This window comes from Polistes fuscatus, unplaced genomic scaffold (genome assembly GCF_010416935.1).
Source record: "Polistes fuscatus isolate 324 unplaced genomic scaffold, CU_Pfus_HIC Scaffold13, whole genome shotgun sequence".
Classification (NCBI taxonomy): Eukaryota; Metazoa; Arthropoda; class Insecta; order Hymenoptera; family Vespidae; genus Polistes; species Polistes fuscatus.
This window is the reverse complement of record NW_025113031.1, coordinates 3,340,560-3,362,956: the sequence shown is the minus strand read 5'-3', so window position 1 is coordinate 3,362,956 and position 22,397 is coordinate 3,340,560. Positions and strand designations below refer to the sequence as shown.

General features: G+C 27.4%; 4 protein-coding genes across 4 annotated transcripts; 1 reads left to right on the top strand and 3 right to left on the bottom strand.

Moving 5' to 3' along the window:
* Nucleotides 1-12,081: 12,081 nt before the first annotated feature.
* On the bottom strand, nt 12,082-13,409 carry LOC122513679 (ATPase inhibitor mai-2, mitochondrial-like). The gene is made up of 3 exons (XM_043630098.1): nt 13,215-13,409; nt 12,457-12,583; nt 12,082-12,323 (listed from the first exon to the last, which is right to left on the bottom strand). The coding sequence occupies exons 1-3, from the start codon at nt 13,259-13,261 to the stop codon at nt 12,183-12,185; spliced, it is 315 nt and encodes a 104-aa protein (XP_043486033.1). The 5' UTR covers nt 13,262-13,409; the 3' UTR covers nt 12,082-12,182.
* A 274-nt stretch (nt 13,410-13,683) lies between these two features.
* Nucleotides 13,684-18,236, top strand: LOC122513941 (protein scarlet-like). Its single transcript, XM_043630478.1, has 15 exons — nt 13,684-13,713; nt 14,473-14,532; nt 15,001-15,166; nt 15,276-15,324; nt 15,403-15,452; nt 15,548-15,681; nt 15,760-15,912; nt 16,027-16,265; nt 16,332-16,428; nt 16,507-16,755; nt 16,891-17,121; nt 17,412-17,547; nt 17,612-17,717; nt 17,825-17,925; nt 18,024-18,236. Exons 1-15 carry the CDS (start codon nt 13,684-13,686, stop codon nt 18,203-18,205), a joined length of 1,983 nt encoding a protein of 660 aa, XP_043486413.1. The 3' UTR covers nt 18,206-18,236.
* Nucleotides 18,237-18,347: 111 nt separating this feature from the next.
* On the bottom strand, nt 18,348-19,488 carry LOC122513940 (protein scarlet-like). The gene is made up of 4 exons (XM_043630477.1): nt 19,254-19,488; nt 18,856-19,097; nt 18,433-18,763; nt 18,348-18,353 (listed from the first exon to the last, which is right to left on the bottom strand). Exons 1-4 carry the CDS (start codon nt 19,473-19,475, stop codon nt 18,348-18,350), a joined length of 801 nt encoding a protein of 266 aa, XP_043486412.1. The 5' UTR covers nt 19,476-19,488.
* Nucleotides 19,489-19,720: 232 nt separating this feature from the next.
* On the bottom strand, nt 19,721-21,281 carry LOC122513939 (protein brown-like). Its single transcript, XM_043630475.1, has 6 exons — nt 21,128-21,281; nt 20,986-21,034; nt 20,733-20,913; nt 20,432-20,630; nt 20,130-20,322; nt 19,721-19,940 (listed from the first exon to the last, which is right to left on the bottom strand). The coding sequence occupies exons 1-6, from the start codon at nt 21,279-21,281 to the stop codon at nt 19,748-19,750; spliced, it is 969 nt and encodes a 322-aa protein (XP_043486410.1). The 3' UTR covers nt 19,721-19,747.
* Between the last annotated feature and the right edge of the window lie 1,116 nt (nt 21,282-22,397).

Genomic DNA, 22,397 nt, shown 5'->3' with positions numbered 1-22,397 from the left:
TCGATGTCGTACTTTTTTCTAATTCTTGCAAAAATCTAAGATTCTCGTTGATATCTCGATTATAATCTTCGATTTTATTACGCATTACGTTAACTTCTTTTTGCATGTTTTTAACTTCGTTCTGCGTTTTTCGCTTGAGTATTTCTAATAATTTTTTGTCCTTGAAATTCATGAAAATAATCGTTGTTTAAATATACAATAAATATCTATATATTTGATAATTTACCTTTTTGTAATAATATTCGGTTTCATATGCTAAATTATCGTCCAAAAATTTATTATTCTTATAAAGAGGATTATTTTCCGAATTAAAATATCTACAATTAATGAACAAATATTATTTCGTTGTGCAACTTCAACATAATGTTTTTTTTTAACCTTAAATGCATTAATAATTTCAATTATAAAACATATGTATATGAATATAATTAGAATAAAAATAATGAATTACCTATTAATTGAAATAATTATTCTTTTATCAATGCAGCGAAACATATCGTATTAATATAATTGTTTTACTTTGAATTTCGTTATTAGCATAAAATATTGTACAAAATAAATAAATTCACGATAAGTCAAAGTAAATCTAAAGTCGATTATTGTTAATTTCAATCTTATGCGAAACAAGCGAAATAACATCGATATGACATTATGTAGAAGTTTACAATTAACAAAAATCTTATTGAAATATATATATATATAAAAATAAATTATAATTAAATTAAATATATATTCACATAAATATATATTTTTTTTTTTCGTATATATCTAAATATTTCTCATTTGATTGTTCGAGAAAAACAATATGTCAGAAGGACCAAAAGAAATGGAATAATAATTAAACATGTAAATAAATTTAGATTGAATTTAGTACAGCCATTCGCCCGGTAGTACTCGCGTTACATAATTTACAATTAAATTTGTAAGAAATCTCGCGAGTAATACCGACCCGGGTCTCACCACGAGGAGGTTGCTGAATTTGGAGACCCACGGGCTAAGACTCTACTTCTACATTTATTATTCTAACAAATTCATCTCATTAATAATTTATTAGAACAAAATTTGACAAAAATGCAACGCGATAAACGGAGTCACAAATTTTTTTTCCAACTTGAATAACAAGTTGGATAAAAAATGATGAACATCGTTTTGAAATCGACCTACCGACCCGATTAACGCATAAGGAATAGAGCCCATTTACAGTACTCCATTCCTAAATTAACGCAAACATACAAACATGCAAACACGCAAACATGGAAACGCTTTGATGTAGATTCGGTTGAAACTTCAAATGTAAAACGCAAGTTTCTTACTAAACAAACGCAAGAATGTAAACGTTCTCATTTACATTCGGATGAAACTTAGAATCTTACACGCAAATTTTTACAATACAAGAACACACGCAAAATGATACGATACGAAGAACGCATACATTGTAGTGATGTGCACTGACGTGCATCGAAGTATTATTTTAATATTAATAAGAATTCGTAATGATATAAAAAAAATATTATAATTTCTCCGTGAAATTATAATAATTTTTAAAAAATTCTTCTTACATTACTCATCTTATTATCATACTTATCGATAGCTTACATATATCTTATTATTTTATTATCTAATATATAATTCTATCTAAGACTAATCCTCTTCAGATGCTATTAACAATATTGCTACCTGTGAACAGAAACAATCTGCAAAGATTTATGATTAAACAAGAATCAATGAAAATTAGCAGCCACCCCAGTGAAATCTAAATAAAAATGTCCTGAAAATAAATGGATAATTGATATATCAAACAAATACCAAGAATTTGTTCACAAAAACACATACATTCATACATTCAGACACAAAAAACAACACCACAACTACTACGAGAACACAGTCGAATCGAATCTTGCCAATATCGATGACCCTGAAACAAAAATTAATTTTTTAGATTAATCGGAAAAATATTTTTAACGAAAAAAAAAAAATATGGAAACTACGGTTTTTTATTTTTTTTTTTATACCAACTCTTCGTTTCAGTTCACAATAAAAAAAAATGTAATTTTACCTACTCCCATCCTCCTTTTACCTTTATTTTTGTTGATTGACATTGTTGTAAATATCCATTGATAAAATGGTATTTTTACAATATTATATTGTAGAGCTTGAAAAAACAGTACTTTCTGTAACAAAAAACTAGATGAAAAGGGCATGTGTGGAAAAATGAAATTCGATGTTCAATCCGCGACCAAAACTTTTCCATTTGGATTATTTAATGAATAATGAAATTTAAAAAATAAAGAATTTAAATGATCAAAAAGTGAACATTAAAAAATTTCGAATTCTCGATGCATTAGAAAATGTGTTCTATATTTGAGCAAAAATGAATATAAAAAAATATGCATGTCTTTGATGCATGATTTTTTAAATATACAATTATGTGAATAAAAAAAATATCAATTTATTAATGACATTAATATAATTACAAATATACGCATAAAAAATTATTCAAGACACGTTATGAAAAATTTAAATAACTGTGAATGTATCACAATATTTAAAAATTAATTAATACCGCTTTCGAAGGGAGAAAAAAAAATGAAAAATATTGCACCTTGCATCGTATTACAAAATGCATACGCAATTGTGCATATCGCCATAAAAATAACCATAACGAGATCAAATCTACGTTTGATCGATAGATTACATAAATCTCTTATTCAATTACATTTATATTAACGCGAAGTATGCAGTTACATCGAGTGTCTAATGTACATATTACATCATTTATATATACAAGACACTTTTATTATTTCTACTATACTATAAAAAAAATACAAAAAATAATAAAAACAATTTCACAATTTTCGAAGCACATATTTTAAATAAATATGAATTAAAGTGTACATCAATGCAATATGAAATCTTAAAAAGAGAAGAAGTAAATTGAAATTCAATATGCAAAAATATTAATTTAACATTGAAACAATATTGATAATTAATTAATTGCTAGTACTTGCTTTAACAGATTCTAAGCTAATCAAGTCTCATAGATTGTTAACCGAAATAATATGAATAATTTTTGATTTAGGTTGGTGTATGTTTGTGGGTGTTTATAATTGTAAAAAATAGAAAAATAAAATAGTAAGATAAGATTATTTCAAGTTAAAATCTATAAGTTTGATAATCACCCAGGTGCATTTACAATCCCGTATACAAGCCTGGGCTCCCTGTACTCAACTTATTCATAATAATCCACACTCTCGAGAAAGTGTGGGACAGCCTTTCAATTAGATTTATTTGTATATCAAGACTTATGCATTTTTATTCATATCATATAATTTCTTCTATTATAAATCTCTGTGTAAAAATATTTCAATGATTTTTATATCATCTCTCTTTGGTTTCCTCTCTTAAAAAACTTTTATTTATATATATTTATTAAAAATACTTTCTTTAAATATTTCTTATGCAAAGTTGATATTTATTTGTTAATAATTTTAGAATAAAAATGCACACCCTTGATATATTTATATGCACTCGCATGTGCTGGCTGTACTTTCGTGTATTTTCATTCGCTTAGCAAGACTTATACGTTTCTAATCAGAATGATTCAAAATAGCTTTTCATTTTAATTTGCACTATTTAATTATTATATATAGATTATATACAAAATGAAATTTTCTAATTATTATTAGATAAATTTCTTTGGTTAAAAAAAAAAATTACGAAGATAGAAATATTTTAAATATTTTTTTATTAATTACTTTTATCAGTGCACTCATTTATTCATTTTTGATCATTCTGTATGAGAAGTGTATATTCTTACTGTAATTTCATCTGCATTTAGCAGGTATGTTCGACTGCATTTAGCAGTTATGTTCATCTGCGTTTAGCAGGTATGTTTGTACTTACTGCGATTTTCGTATGCACTTTTCAGTGCAGGCAAGCCTTTTAAATTGTTTCATTTATGTACCAAAACTATACATTTTTATTCCAAAAAAATTATTATTCTACTTTTATATATAATAAATAAAAAAATATATTAAAATTGTGTTTTCATACTACTCATTATTTCTCCTCCATACATCTCTTGTAAAATCTTTCTTCAAATATTTATGTGTAATAAAATATTTTCTCCCACTCTCTCTTATGAACTTATTAACTCTTTCATTTGATATTTATTTATAAATAATTTTGGAATGAAAATGTATATTCCGGACATATTAATATCCACTTATGAGTGCTGACTGCCATTTGTTTTATTTCATTTATTTAGCAAGACATATACGTTTCTAATCAAAATGATTCAAAATACCTTCTCATTAATTTGCACTATTTAAATATAAATCATTTATTGTATGTATAGAGTGTGTATGTGTGAAATGAAATTTACTAATTATTGTTAGATAAATTTCTGTGGTTAAAAAAAAATATTACGTAGATTGAAATATTAAAAATATTTATTTATTAGATACTTTTATCAGTGCATGCGTTCGTTTATTTTTGATCATTCTGAATGAGAAATGTATATTCTTACTGTATGTTCATCTGCATTTAGCAGGAATTTCCATCTGCATTAAGCAGGTATGTTTGTACTTACTGCGATTTTCATATGCACTTTTCAGTGCAGGTATGTACTTACTGCGATTTTCATATGCACTTTTCAGTGCAGGCATGTACTTACTGCGATTTTCATATGCACTTTTCAGTGCAAGCATGTACTTACTGCGATTTTTCTATGCACTCTTCAGTGCATTCAATCAGAATGATTCAAATTTTCTATTTATTTATTTGTTACTATTTAAAATAAAAATCGACTATCATATATTCAAGAAAAAAAATCTGCAATTAGGGTAAGAGACTATGTGAAGCAAAGTGGAAACAGGAATATTGTAACTTTTTGAATGCAATAAAAAATATAGTTCATTATATTACATATATTTAATAAATTATTATATATTTTATATTAGAAAAAAGATTGAAATGAATTTAAATGAATTTAAATGATATTAAAATATTTAAAATATTTATTCATTATATACTTTGATTAATGTGATTATTAATTCAATTTGAATCATTCTGAATGGTGAAACCTTTATTTTGTGTCCTTATCTGCATTCATGAATGCAGGAATGTCCTCTTCTTCCATCGTTGTATCCAAATGCACTATTTGTGCATGCTGCAGCAATCCATGGACGTCCACACAATTTAAACGAACGTGACTCTAATTTCATGAAAAATATCAAAGACAAAACTCTAATTTATATACTTCAAAAATGCAATGACTCGACTATTAATTTATTTTAATAAGAAAAATGCAATGAGACTCTCTAGTTTTAATCTAATTTAATAAGAAAATTGCAATGACTCGACTTTGAATTAAATAGAACAAAATGCAATGACTCGACATTTAATCTAACAAGAAAACTGCAATGACTCGACTTTTAATTAAATAAGAAAAATGCAATGACTCTATATGTTGATTGAATAAAAATAGCAAAATCTAGATTCTAGTATTTAAAAGACTCTAATTTTTCACGAACGCGAGTGTGTGGGACAGCGTTGGGAGATGGAATGGTCCATCATCTCCATTCAGGAACAACTTATAACTAATACTACTACGAGCATAAGTGACAACGTGATAAAGGGGTAGACAAAGGGATTTTGATATGACCACGAATCATTGATCAAAGGGTTATCAAAGATATCCTTTGAAAAATAACTCGTAGTCGAATAGTTGCCCACTTGATACCACAAATTTGTGGGGGCCTCTTCGGCATTTTGCCTCTTCTTTGCTTCGTGCCCTGACCACTGCAATGGAGCATTCCCTACGTGCGACGCAAGAAAAGAATTACGTGTCAAAAAACGCCCTACCGTTTGAAACAATACATCATAAAAATTGGCACATTTCAGTGGATTATATCAAAAGAATGAAATCGTCCCTGAGCTAAACCGACCTAATTCCGACCTGTTCTCACCATACGCGACAAGACTCAAACCCTCGTGTTTAATAAAACTTATTCTATTATACGAGACGCATTTGATATTAAGCTGAAAGAAAATTGGGAAGGAACCAACACAGTTATTAGTAATTTTATTTCCGCAGGTTTTTACGCTGGTATTTTTTTTGTTTTTGTTTGTTTTTATTCTTACTTAACCTAACGAGAGGTAAGAGCTTGCAACGTACAGTATCGATTTATTCTAAATAATATAACCACTGAAATATGACAAAGTTCATAAATGCATCATCCCAAACGCCACTGACGAATCCCAACACGCAAACTCAACTGCGTTCCTACCTAAGTGCGTCTCGATTTTTTCTAACTCAAGTTTTACTTACTTATTTATTTGTAAAAAAAAAAAAATTAAAAAAAAAGAAATGTGTAATAGATTGAAAAAATATTTAATTAATTCCGTAAATTAATCATACTAGCCTGTGGACGATCAATGGACTCGAAAGAATTCACCGATCGTACGCAACTACACAAGCACATTTAATCGAATGCTCCAGCAGATATATTTTTCTGAATGATGAACCTATTACAAACTAGGATTAACACGTTGCACATTAAAGGTGAAAATGTTTCGATAAAAAGAAAAAATTACAACAACTGTAATAATCTCATTTTATTCGAATGGGTTTATGTTATTTCTAACATTAAGAAGTATATTACTAAGAATCGCGAAGTGCAAGTGTTAATATACTTAAAAAACTAAGTATCAAAACAAATTCATAATCCTTTGCTAAGTTCAAAAGATATTGGGTGATTTATCTAATGTTCTCATTGGTTGCAAAGTATTTTTGAACTGTTTGATACAATTATCTTAACTTAATGCATAGTATCAGCAAAAAAATGGAGAGAAAAGGTATAATGGAAAGTGTAGAAAATTTGCTGACACTTAGCCAAAAACCCCGGAGGCGGGAATGTCCACCCTTAATGGAAGCAAACCCAGTGCCGTACCCGGTCCTTACCTACTTAAAATTAAAGTATTCACATACACTCAGAAAAGTATGCTACCTGCCTGCCTATCAACCTATATTTAAAAGTGCAAACAGACACGCCAACACAATCATTCCACGCTGGAACTGTTACTCACATACCACCAGGGTGCAAAATGCCTAAACTAGAGAGCATGCCCCGGGGCACCTCCGACACCCTAGTTCAACCACGTTCTAAACTTATATTCTAAAAGGTTACGTACCCCATGCTGTAATCGTCTGCCAAGGCTAGTGATTATTGCAATAATAACTAATGCAAAAATACTGGTACATACTAGTATATATCTGCATACTAATATGATACAAGTATTGTTAAATTTCCACAAATAAATGTGAAAACTCTACTATTCAAAACGATTCGGAAAAAAAAATGAGAAAAATTTAATATAAGTATAAAAATACAAGTACATATCACACGTGACTGTACAAGTATTTATCTGAATATTGAATGGATGCATATAATTAAAAACTTTCGCGAAACGATGTACAGTACACACTACCTAATACGCGCACACTGGTGTAAAGTACATCGTGCAATCACTAACACAATGACAGCCGCCAAAGGAGGAAAACTTAAAAACTAAAACCCATGCAAACTTTTTCTCACCCATACGTGTAACACCTGGGCAACACGCATCGATGAGAACGAAGAGAGCATAGGGGGGAGAAAAGGGGAATTAGTATATTAGGCTGAAAATCCTGATCTAATAAAACATAATTAACATACATGAAAAAACATTTTTATAAAAATTCATCTAAACGGATTAAGGACTCTACAAGTCATTTGGTGAATAATGACTTAAGCAAGTGAATGAAAAAAAAAAAAATACCCCATAAGAAACGTTTATATTATTATATAATACTGTTTCGAGGTAGTGCAGTGTAGAGTGATTCTAACGGTGACAAAAGATGGATATTTCTTAAAAACCTCGGACGACTCTTTCACTAAATGGCTGTTCTAATTAAAGAACTGGGTTTTAAACCACCACTTAATTGCCAGAATCTATCCGGTCGCGAATTTTGTTTGTCTTCTTGCTCATTTATTGATAACAATATCGAAGTATCGATATATTGAAGTAAATTACGATTTGAAAAACTAATCACGATTTAAAAAACTGATCATTATTGAAAATCTAATCACAATTGAAAAACTAATTACGAAGCAATGCATATAAAACAATTTTTATATGCTTTTTATTGGCACGAAATCGAGTAAATTAATGCTCGATTTCACCATTACTAACACGATTAAATACGTAAAGAAAAAAAAATAAGTACAATAATTAATTGCAGTGTTAATTAAGTGAATTGAAACCGATGAAACAAGAAGACCCTGGCCTAATCTAAATAAATCACATATATAAAAATCAAATATATATATTGGGAATCACTCGTGAGCAAAATCAAAGATTTTACTCACGGTCGCTTATGCTCGTTTCGGACAAGACACATCTACGAATACAACCAGGAACCCGTGCCGATATTGGAACTTTCATCCTCGGCATGATTGGGTCACTGGAGGAACTTTAAATTTGTTCACTCACTCGTTACCAATTGTTACCAAAAAATAAAATAAAAAATGAAACTGAACAATTGGCAGTAGAAGTTCTGCGATGGCTCCAAAACACTCGTCCCCCTCGCTGTTGGTTGAACGATGTCGTGAAGTTGATTTAAATTGGATGAATTGTTGAATTGTTGAATCGATGAATCGATGAATTGTTGAATCGTTGAATCGTTGAATTGTTGAATCGTTGAATTGATGAATCGATGAATCGTTGAATCGATGAATTGTTGAATCGTTGAATCGTTGAATCGTTGAATCGTTGAATTGATGAGTAATCTGTAATTAAAAATACAAAATAAAATTAATTATGTTTCATATTATTCAAAAGATTTTTCATGAATGAAAAACATGAATAAAACAATCACGATTTAAAAAATGAATGTGTGAGAAGTAATAATTAAGATTAAAAAATAATACTAACCGTTGATTTATCCAGACGAAGCCCCAGATTCGTCGATAAAGATGATCCAGAAGAAATAAAGATGTGAAGTTGATTTAAATTGGATGAATTGTTGAATCGTTGAATTGATGAGTAATCTGTAATTAAAAATACAAAATAAAATTAATTATGTTCCATATCATTCAAAAGATTTTTCATAAATGAAAAACATGAATAAAAACAATCAAGATTTAAAAAATGAATGTGTTAGAAGTAATAATTAAGATTAAAAAATAATACTAACCGTTGATTTATCCAAACGAAGCTCCAGATTCGTCGATAAAGATGATCCAGAAGAAATAAAGATGTTAATTCACACTTTCGACCATGACAATATTTTAATCGAAACGCAAATCCTCTTCTACCGAATTGGTCGAAAGTGTGTTAATGATTCTAATCGCGTACCGAACAAATTGTTTTTTGAACAAGAATATTTTAACAAATTCTTGTATTGATTTTAAATAACAATTGAATTACTTTTAAAGCAATCTATGCGATTGCATAACAAGAAATGCAACATTTTTCGAAACAAAATGACTCTAAGATTGCATTGCACGCAATCGCAACTGAAGCTCTGAAAATCAAAATTTAGTTAAAGCAAGTCGCAGCATACTTCTGTTTATTTATTATGCTATAAGTAAAAACTATATTTAATTGTTTTATAATTCAATTATTTAAACTACATGATCCAAAAATTCTGAAATCGTGCTATTATTTTCTTATATGCTTTAATTATTAATTAATAAAAATATATTCAATAGATGTAACCACAAACTTGTAAACTATATATAAAAAAAAAAAGATAAAAAAAGAAATACAAACGAACAAATATCGCGTTGCATTCTATCTTTCAAAAAATACATTTAATCGCGATAGGGTTATTTTTACAGAAGTATACTAATTGCGTTGATACCTATAGGAAAAAATAGATATAGCATTAGTGTAAAACTAAGCAAGGTACAATATTTATAAATAATCATTTGTACAATTAATTAAAATCGATTGAACGTGTCTTAAATTATTTATATGAATTTAATACCATAAGAAATAAAATGAATTTAAATTAATCAAATTTAATCACAACAATTGCAACGCGTAATTAAAGAATTAATTCGATAAATCATTTTCATTTGCATTAGAATTAATTAATAAAACGAGAAGTTAAAATTTTCTAATGCATCGAACGTCAGCCATTGGCCCGACAGTGCTTACGTTGTACCATACAAATTTTATGGACACCGTAAGCAATATCGGTTACCGGATCTCACCACGGGGAGGTTGCTGCGTCGGAGATCCATTTGTTAATTAATCAATTTCTAAATTTAAAAAAAAGAAAGAAAAGAAATAAATATTTGCACGTATGTATGTAGTTATATATTCTACCATTGATTAGTATTATTTCAATGGGATTATGGTAAACATTTTTCTAAAACGATGAAAAAAATGGAATGATGATACCATAAAAAAAATGAGATTATGGTAAAAATCTTTCTAAAACTATAGAAAATGTTACAGATGTTCTTACTTAATTTCAAGAGTACCACACCGTATCACACCATAGATAATGACTGCATAAATCTATAAATCAAATGAGATTTAATTAGATTGTAAAAAAATTTGTAATATAAAAAATATTAATTAATTACGCAGGAATAAATTCTTACACGGGGAAGGAACGAGTTGCGAGTTGTCTCGGCGACGTTCTAAACGAAAATAAGACGTACGCGACAAATGAGGTACCTCTCCCCTCTCGCTCACCTTAACCGTTGCTTCGAGAATGTTTTTCTATGTGTAGCTAATAAATTCGGTTAACAATGTAAACATAGTCGATACTCGTTTATATTGTTTCGTTTGACTTTGTCCTTCACCTTCGTGTGTATTTCTTTTTATCTTTATATACATTTAACTGTACGGACCATTACTATGAATAAAAACAAAACTTAAATACGCATGTTATAAAATAAATTTTTAAAAATACAAAACATAAAATGAAAATGTTTTGAATGGTACTTTTTTACTGATCTATTGTTTTGTGTGTTTCTATATATAAAGATAGATTTTTATTTATTTTTTATTATATATAGATGATTAATAAATATATGTATGTATGTGTTTGCATTTATATTGGTTCTTCGATTAAAATAATTTTAGAAATAATTATGTAGGGTGATCTTGAATTTTTGATAAGTCTATTTAATATATATATATATATATATATATATATATATATATAGAGTGGCTAGAAAATTTAAATAATTAATAAATATATTTATATATATATATTTTTCGATTATTCAATTAACATTATAAAAAAAAATAATTGTTAAATGTATCTCAAATTTTTAATAAGCCTAATTATAATACATATTAATTGTAGAAAAAATATAGATGGGTGGGCTGAAAAGTTCTGAGCCAAATAAACGACGATGGGTTGAAAAGTTCTGAGCCAAATAAACGACGATGGGTTGAAAAGTTCTGAGCCAAATAAACGACGATGGGTTGAAAAGTTTTGAGCCTCGCACGAGTAGAGCTAAATTAAAACGTGAATTTTTATAAATAAAAGTTATTTTGTAACATTTAAATTCTTACATTATTTTTTTTCTGTTCTACATTAACAATTTAATTCTGTTATAAAAATTCACAATTTGAACAGTTATTTTATATTTGATTAATAAACATTTTGAGGGAACATTTATTTTTTTAACGGATACTTTTAAAGTAAAATATACAAACAAACAATTTTTCACTTACATAGAATTATTTAAGGATTGAAAAATGGATGAAATATAGGTGAGTAAGTAAGTCGTGATATTTAAGCAATTATTTTATTGTACTCTTACGTACTCTTACCTATGTTATACTAAACGGTGTATATAAGTACTTTAACTTTTTAAAGCAGAATAACTGTTACTGTTCAACCAAAACTTTGTTCTTATTTTTGAAAAAGTAAAAATGTTCTATTTATGCATACATACATGGAGCGTTGATATTTGAAAATAATTATCGATGAAGCCATAAGCAGGTAAAAATAATTCATTGAAATATATTAATTTTTGATATACATAAATATAAAATGAAACTTATTAATATTATTAACTAATCCTGCTATTCTTTTTATTGATCACATATCGGACTTAATATCAGTCAAGTACCATTAGAAAAATTATAAGACAGAGAGAAATTTTTATTTATTTATTATTAGTTTTATGCATTTCCTCCATTCTTGACTTATGACGTTCTATGGCCTCTTGATGACGACGAATCTGTTCCTCATGGAAAGCTATCTCATCGGTGAGACCTTCCTTCAATTTTCTTAACTGTTCTTTTTGCTAAAATAAGAAAATATTAATAAAGATATATTTGTAAAGACGTATCAAATAAAATAATGCACATAAATTATAATGTGATACATTGACTGTTGAAATAATTAATCAGAGAATTAAAATCCTATCATCGACAAACCTGATTATAAAAGTATTGATTTTCATGAGCTGCTTCCATTTGCGCGAAAGCTCCACCAGCTTCACGGATAGCACCAGCGCTGCCCTTGCTTCCACGAGAACCGCTATCATTAGACATTTTCATTCGACTAAAATCAAATATAGTATTTAATATAACATCCTGTTTAATAATCTTGATATCGGATCTAATAATTCTATAGAATAAGTATTAACTAATTTACTACATTTACTAACCTAATCATATTGAAAAATCAATAAACAATTTAGTATGCACAACTAAGATGAAATAATTATAATTAAATATTTAATAGACAGAAGGAATATCAAAATTGTTACCACAATGCTAAAAATAGATTGACAATCTTTAATTAGATTTAAAGATAGAAATTTAAATTTATAATTATTGTTAATTGAAAATGTATAAAACGTTGTAGAAACATTTGATAATAAAAAGTACTTATCATATAACCAAAATTATTTAATGTAGTATTGAAATTTTCTTTAAATGCATTATATAATAGTTCACTGATAATGAGATCGAGTTATCCCGTATATTTCGATAAATTAAAATATTATTATTAAAATTGACAAAATCATTATATAAAAAAACAATTATTTTAATATCTACGAAGAAAGATACAACGTATCTAGTAAAAACAACATTTATAAAAATAGGAAATTAAAATTGTAAAATAAATTGTCACGAATTATTCGATAGAATATTAGTAATTATTATGGAAATAATTGTTTAGTGCATACCTGAATGCAGAAATATTCTGCACAAGCTTAGGATTAATTCTCTGCATATTTGACAACTTTTTTAAACTATATACTGAATACTAACAACTTATTGACGCGTAATTAAATATTTCGGAACTCTCTCGTTCTTGCTTAAATATTGCCTACAACAATACGAGTTTATTGAAACGAAACCAAACGGGAAAAATTCCGGAGACTCTCTCGTGATTAGTTCATAAACTGGCCAGAGTGGCGCTACCTACGAATATTTATTCGCGCGTTAATTTAAATTTTTAATTTTAAACATAAGCTAATAGCCTGTATATCTTATTTGGTTTTAAAGTACTAAATGAAGGGATAAATGAACAAATAAATAAATAAATAAATAAATGAATAAATAAATAAATAAATAAATAAATAAATGAATGTATGAAAGAATGATGATAAGAAACAAAAGTGAAAGAATTAATCGATGAACGAAATTTTTGTAATGTACTTCGCGGAAATTGTCGCAACACTGGTATTTTTTAATATTATTATAAACAATTTATTCGATACATTGCTGAAGCCATATTTTATCGTGTATTCGAAAATAATAATATTTCGTTTGACATTTTCGAATTTACGAATTTGTTTAGAATATATCCATTTTTCTAGGGGTCAGATCGCTTAATATAATATAAATCTTTCAATCTAAAAAACTGTTAATATATTAATAAATATATTCAAAAGTATCGAATCACAATTAATAATTAATTACACCAATATTCTTGCAAATTTCTTGAAAATTTGTCTTTCTTTTTCTATAATAATCACTGTAAAAAATTAATGATGAAATGATGTGAAAAATATTATGAAAATGTGTATGAATTATGTTAAATGATTTACCTACGAATCACACATATTCAATCTAACTATCTATTTATTTATCTATCTATCCATTTATCTTAGTTTCATTACTTTTCACGTATTTGTAGAGTTGGAAGTTCGTTACACAACCACTCTCTGACAGGTAGGCATATAAGTCTCTCCTTCGTCTCTTTTCTTGCAATACCACAGTTACCTGGTGATTGTGTCGGTGTAATATGCGGTCGTGAAGAACGCATTCGACTTTAGTTACCCTTATAACACGTTCTTCCTGTCTTCAAAGAAACTCATCTTGAATATCATCTTCATCGTTTCGAACTTCTTCTTTTTTTTCTGTCTTTCATTTTTTGATCATATTTATTTGATTTTATTTAGTCTGATTATTTCTTTTTCTTTTTTCTATAAAAACGAGTTGAAAGGTAAAAATTTGACAAGAATATCTTACAATTCGTACAACAATTACGACATTAAAGTAAGTCAACATTTCTTTCTTTGTTTTTATTAATCACTATTAAACAATATCGAACATTGCGACATCAGTCATGGAAATGCCCATTATTTCTATCTAAGTTAATTTTTCTTATGTAAACTATCTAATTAGAATAATTACGGTGACCGTGTGTGTGTGGCATTGATTAATATCACATCGAGAACCAGTACTTTATATAACTTTGTTAAATAAAATTCTGTTTATGAGATTGTCTTACTTGAGAAAATCCAGAAACCCTTAAGAATTCTAATCGATTATATATCCTACGTGTTTTAATAATTATTATACTGTTTAACGGTTCGTATTATTTGTTATTCAATTTTTTTTTATTTTTGTTTATACATTACAAAGTAATTTTAATGCGACAATTAATCAAAATTAATTTATTCGGACGATTCGCTTTTGTTCATTCAAAATCTTGTAGAATATTTTCACGTTAATTGTCTGCAGATGCAAAATAAAGTCAAATATCCGGCCTTGCCACAACATCCTGACAAGAATTTCAGTTTGATGTGGAAGAATGTATCTTTTACGGTTAAAAAGAAAAAAAATGGGAATTTCTTGAAGAGTTTTCTCGGATTACAAAGATTCGAGTATGTTCGTCTTGTGAATGGAGGTACTTATTAAGAATTTTAATTAATAATAGTAATTATAATAATAACAATAATATTCTTCTTATTATTATTCGTATATATATGTAAATTTGATTCACATTTATTTGTCAGTAAATGGTATAGTTAATTCTGGAACATTGATGGCTATAATGGGTCCGAGGTAAGACCAGCAATCTTTAGGAATTTACTTGGTGTGTTTAACAAAAAGAAAAGGAAGAAAATAAATTGTATTTTGTAGCGGAGCTGGCAAGACAACCCTTCTTGCGATGATAAGCAGACGTATAAAAGGTATGATTACCTATTCGTATAATTTATTCTTAAAATATCTGATAAAAGAAAAAAAGGAGAAAAAAAAATTAAATAATTTTCCTTATTATCATCAGGTGAAATAGATGGTGAAATTTTATTGAACGGTAAATTGATCGACAAGCAAGAAATGTTAAGGATATCTGGATTTGTACCGCAACAGGATCTTGCTGTTGAATCATTGACCGTTGAGGAACACATGGAATTTATGGTCAGTCTGTTAAATTATTTAATTAATACGTGAAATTTATAATAACTGAATGATTTGACTTTTTGTTTCTCCAATTAGGCATGCATGAGGATGGATCGTAGATATCGCACGAGTTTAAGAAAATTAAGAATATCTGCACTTTTGACGGAATTGTTATTGGTCAATTGTGCTCATTCGAAATTGTCAACATTGTCCGGTGGTGAGAGGAAAAGGGTATCCTTGGCAGTACAAGTAAGAAAAAGGGCTAATATAAACAAAAATATGGAAATTAAAATCAAAAATTGTAAAATATTTGAACGAAATAAGTAATTTATACTTTGTTTTTTGAACATTTCTTTGTCGCAGTTATTAACAGAACCCAGTATTTTATTTTGCGATGAACCTACGACAGGTGTTGACAGTTACGCAGCTATGACAATTGTTAAAACTCTTCGCAACGTTGCTAAAAGGGGTAGAATAGTAATTTGTTCGATACATCAGCCAGCTTCAGGTTTACTCGACATTTTTCACGAACTTTTATTACTTTCTGCTGGTCGTGTTGCATTTCAAGGTTCGATCATTGACGCCACTAACTTTTTCGACAGGTAGGTACGTCTTGAAAATTGCTTAATTTATATTTGTTCTTATATCATTCGATTGATTTTTTCTAGCCTGGATCTACATTGTCCACCAACTTACAATAATGCTGAGTTTTACGTATCCCAATTATCCGTTTCGCATGATCACGAGGATGAGAGTTCTAAAAAGGTAATTGATATATATATTATAATATATATTAACAATAAAAAAAAACAATAACGAGATGAAAAATTTGTTATCCGACAGATGAAATGGATCTGCGATCAATATGAGAAATCGGTTTACGGGAAAAAAATTGCATCATTGATAAAAGATTATCGTAGAGACGTTAACGTGGACGACGAATTGCCGTTAATATTTGATAACAATGCGTTGATTAAAAATAATTTTAAAAAGGTCAGATCGTTCACTCAAATCGAATGGCTGATTTGGAGAACTTACATCGATTACAAGAGAAATCTTTTTTCCATATTTCTAAGATTTATATCCTATTTGGTAAGTAACAATGATGATCTCTCACGCGTGAGAATTATAATATAATTTATTTATTTATTTATTTATTTTTTCTGTATCACACAAAAAATCACGAAAAATTACGAATTAATTTGATGAAAATCGAAATCGAAAAAGTATATAGGTGTTTTAATATCTTTCCCGTACATAAACGTAACACAAAAAGTTGATCAAGGTAGCATACAAAATATGCAAGGTCTGATGTACCTGATCGTAGTGGAAACAGCATTTACTTTTAATTACGCCAGTTTTTATACATTTCCAAGAGAATTGCCGTTGCTCTTACGTGATATTGCTGCGAGTTTATACGATCCAGGACCGTATTATATCAGCAAAGTTTTAACTTTGGTAATTCATTAAAAAACAATAATTCATATCACGTTGTAGTACAGTGATTCCCAAAGTTTTTTCATTATCGGTGCCCTTATTGATTCCAGACTTTCTCAAAGAGTTTTATATCAAAATTAAACAATTTCACTTTGTGAAAGAAAAAGTTAAGTTTTCTTTTTGTTTTTTTTTTTTATCGAACGATTGGTTGAAAATAAATAATATAAATGAAACGTGTGAAAATATTTTGGGGATTACTGTCGTACTCGAATGAACGAAAAAATCGTCATTATGAATTATAAATTGTTTAGGTTCCAGGTATCATAATTCAACCATTTTTATACAGTGGTTTAGTTTATCTTGTTACTGGACTAAGAGGTGGATTAATTGGTTTCATTTATTTCGTCGTACCAATCATGTCCTGTGCATTTGCTGGCTCTGCTCTTGGTATTAATCATTATTTATATTTATTATTAATGATAATTAATTTATTTTTCATTTATAAAAACAGGATTTTTGATGTCAGCGTCATTCGATTCGATCGATACAGCTTCTTTGATATCTGTACCAATTGATTTCATAAGTCTGATGTTTTCTGGCATCTTTTTACATCTTGGGTAAGTAATTTTTTTTATTATTGTTCTTATATTAAATCATGGTAAAAAAAAAAAAGAAAAAGTTAATTGAATTGTTTAAATATCATGTTTTGTTTTTTTTTTCGTAGACATTTGTTACCGTCAATATCATGGATGAGATATTTGTCGATATTTTATTACGGTTTGGAAGCCATTTCTTTGAAACAATGGATACAATTTGATCACATAGGTAAATTAATTAGGTTTATAAAATTTGTAGGATTTATCTTTTCCATTTGTTTAAGAAACTTTAATTTTTTCTCTTTTTTGTTGTTGTTGTTGTTGAAGATTGTTTACCAGATCCAGAAGCACCTTGCATTTCAAACGGTTTAGAAGTTCTCGATAAGTATGGTTACATACTTGGTCATTATTACGTTGATTTATTAGGCCTTTTAATAATATTCCTCGTCTGTCATTCTATCAGTTTCTTGGTACTTCGTTATAGAAGTCAAAAAGAGCCTGTCTATTAAAAATAAATACAATTGTTTTATCTCTCCTCTCGTTAATTATTTATAATATTAAATAATTATATAACGATGGAAGAGAGATAATAAAATGAAGGTAAAACTTTTGATCATTGGATTTATATATCAATTATGGCAACAAATTAGGCTAATACTAATTATGTATGTAACTAATATGTATAATTATTTTTTTTTATATATATATATAATATACTTAGAATGAAAAATCTTACTGTCCTGTTTTTTTTAATTCCAAGGTATCCGAAAATGGACATGAATATTGTTAAACATATCATTCCACATAAATCTAAGGTAAAATTGGATTCATCATATCCATATTCTAATAAAACTTCTGTTCCATTTATTAAACACGGTAATCCTTCCTTTACTTCACATTCTAAAACATCACGTTTTTGTAATCCCATTTTCATCGTAAAACACTTAACAATTAAACATTTCTTACCGATTTTATCAATTTTAGACCAATATAATATCGAAAGACATTCGTTTATGTAATAAAATATTGACGAATATTTCAAGTATACTAAATACGTTGGTAAACTTCTATAAAAATTTATTTCAATTGTATCGATTAAAATGAAATTCGTTAATTTTATTTATAAAATCGATCGATTGTTTAATTAAACAAATCTTACCTCAAATTATAAAACATACCAGCAGTTAATAGAAATAATATATCAATCGGTACCATAATTATTGTCGTTAAATCAACATCAGTTGTCCAACTGGACATCATCATACCATAAGCGGTACCACAAATTGAACTTAACGTAGTTGAAAAACAATAAAATGGTATATCCTTCCAATTAACGTTACTGTTCAATGTTAAAAGTATTGTCAATGTAAAAATGAGTGATTTAATCATAGATTTTGGTATCTGAAAAAATTATTTATATATATACATAGATGGTTTATAAGAAAAAAGTAAAAGTTGTACACCTGTATATATATGCAATTTTGATTTAAAAAAAAATAAATAAACAAGTTATTAAAAATAATTAATAAAAATTAAAATAAGAACGTAATGTGTTACCAATCCGATAAAAGTAGCAACGTAATAAACACCTGGACCATACATCGAAGTTTCACGACAATAATTAATCATGTCTGATGGTAATTCGTATATCGTTGAATAAGTTACTGTAAAAATGATTTCTGAAGTCATCATGTATATAATTCCTCTAATATTTTGCATTCCTTTCTGCGTATTTGGATTGTTACCGATAAAAAATATACTCACGATTGTCATAGACATCTACGTTAAAAAAAAAAGAAATATAATTAAAAAAAAATAAACGAATGTAAATTATGTAATTATTATTATTATATATACCAAAAAAGATATCCACGATAAATTGTCGGAAAAAAATGTTCTACGTTTTTTCTTATAAATCCTCCAAATTAACCAAACGAATTGTTTCAATAATCCTGGCTTACTGTAAAATGAAAATGAAAAAAAAAAAAAGAAAAAATAATGATATAAAAAGAAAAGAATAAATCTTTTGCTAACGTATCATTTTGTTTTCATTACTTGCATAAATTTGTTTGTACTTCTTTAAGATTTTCATCGGTGTTAGGTAATTCGTAATAAGGTGATCGTAAAAATGCTTTCGATAAATTTAAAGATCTTTCCTCGTTCGACGTAATTGAATCATGTTGAGATAAAATACTGATGTGGTATTCTGCTTGATCTATGTGAATTGGGCATACGAATCCTAGGCTAATAAAAATAATTCAATTTTGTATATACAAAAATCAATAATTATCAAAAGAATATATTTCGTGTAATTAACATTTCATTGGTTTGTTCGAAAATGTAATCTCGTTTTTCGTTCATTGATTTCTTTGTCTCGAAAAATAAAAAAACGATATTACTGACAAATTATATTTAAAAAATATAAATGAATACCTTTCGAAGAATGGTTTGACGTTATTTATATTTCCGGAAAAAATGTTTCTACCATCAGCCAATAAAACGATATGCGTGAACAAATTATACATCTCCATTCCTGGTTGATGAATAGTACAAATTACCAAAGTATCTTTCATTGAGATTAATTTTAACGTCTGTAGAACGTTCAATGCTGTCATACTATCAAGATCTATGTGTGTGTGTGTATATGTGTATTAACGAATTATTAATTATTATTAATAATTGTTATATCGGATATATATTACATTTGAAATAATTTCGGTTTATATAGAAATTACCTGTTGTTGGTTCGTCTAAAAAAATAATTTTAGGTCTTGTTACCAATTCGGATATTAAAAATAATCGTTTTCTTTCGCCAGCCGATAATTTTGCGATTAAATTATTTCTCTGTTCGTACAATCCGAATTCGTTTAAAAGTTTATCGGTTTTATCATTGAATTCGCGATAACTTTTGTTTTTATCCATTTTTAATGCACACTATTTAAAATAAAAAAAAGTAAAATAAAATAAAATAAATTTAAAAAATTTTCTATTTATTTAATAAAAAGAAAGTTTAATCAAACGTATAGGAATTTGTACCACAAATAAAAGATGTTCCCTAGGAGTAAGATCAACAAATATCGGATTAAATTGACTCAAGTAACTTGAAATTTGTGACATCGTAGTATTAGAAACATCTGATCCATTAATTTTAATACTACCACTGGTCGATTGAATTTTTTTTGCAATCGTACTTAACAAAGTAGTCTTTCCAGTTCCGCTATAATAAACACATATATAATTGTTTGAAAAAAATAAATATTATTATTTAAACATATCCAACCTTACATACCTTGGTCCCATTATAGCAATCATGTTACTACTTTCTCCATAGCCGGATACTACAATTAATTTAATTATTAAATGAACCAAACAATGTGTTAATTAACGTTTTTAATTGAAAAAATTAACAGTAACAAAAAATTTATAACTACCTTGCTTTAATATTTCTAATCTCTTAATACGCGATCTTTTTCTAATATCAGACCAAATAGATCGAATAAATGTTTCTTTTCGATCGTTAATACTAACAGTAACATTTTCCCAAGACAACCTAATCTTTTCTCGATTATCGACAACCAATTCCATGTTAAAATTAAATTTAACAATCGTGAACGTCTAAATTAAACTGACGATTAGAATCTTCACAGCGACGTGAGAAATTAATCGTAATGAATATTAAAACGTCTCATTCTTATCATTGTTATCAGTTTCTAAGCAAATTTCTGTCGACATTATAAATGTTATCTTTACGACGAGTAGATTAAAATTTCATAATTTGTTATAATTTTGTAATGTTATGAGTGAAATGAACGAAAACAACAACACCCACGTTTTTCATTGCTTTTACTTTTGTTTATATTTTAATAATTATCTCGTTTTTAGTCGCAACTTAAATTCGTTTATTTATATATATATATATATATTTTCTTTTATATATATGTGTATGTGTCTATACTTGTATTTAATTTCCTTCAAAAAGAAAGGAAAACACATGTTAGATATAATTCAATTAAATATTATTCTATATATTATACCCGACTTATTTGATGTTTATATATAAAAAGAAGATGATATAATATTTTAACGAATAAAATGACACATTCATATCTTCACATACACACTAACGCGCGTACACATACCTTTATTTATAATATTTATGCAATATATATATATATATCATAAATCAGTAATTATTATTATGCAATATCGACGTTAAATGCATGCAACATAGTTGTTTTTTTTTATTTTTTCATTGATGTTTAATGACTAATATTTTCTCATGAAATTGTATGTATATGTATAATATAATATGCATGTATTGTATATATCATTTTTTTTTCTTAATAAACTTGCTTGCTTGTTCGTTAAGTATAAAAGTGCAAACGATTTATGAGGAAAGTTAGTCGTTGGATTTAGTAAAAAGTGTCGTAAAGTGTAAAATACGCATTATTTACAATATTATAGTATAATAATAATAATAATAATAATAATAATAATAATAATAATAATAATAACAATAATATAACATTATTAATATTGATATATCTATAAATTTATTATATTATGCAGAATAAAGATAAAAGGTTGTTAATCTACTTCGTTTAAAACAATAACAAAAATTTCATAAAGAAATACGATTTAAAAAAGTTTTACTAATAGGATTAAACTTGAAAATGTATTTACTTTTTTGTGTATTGTTTA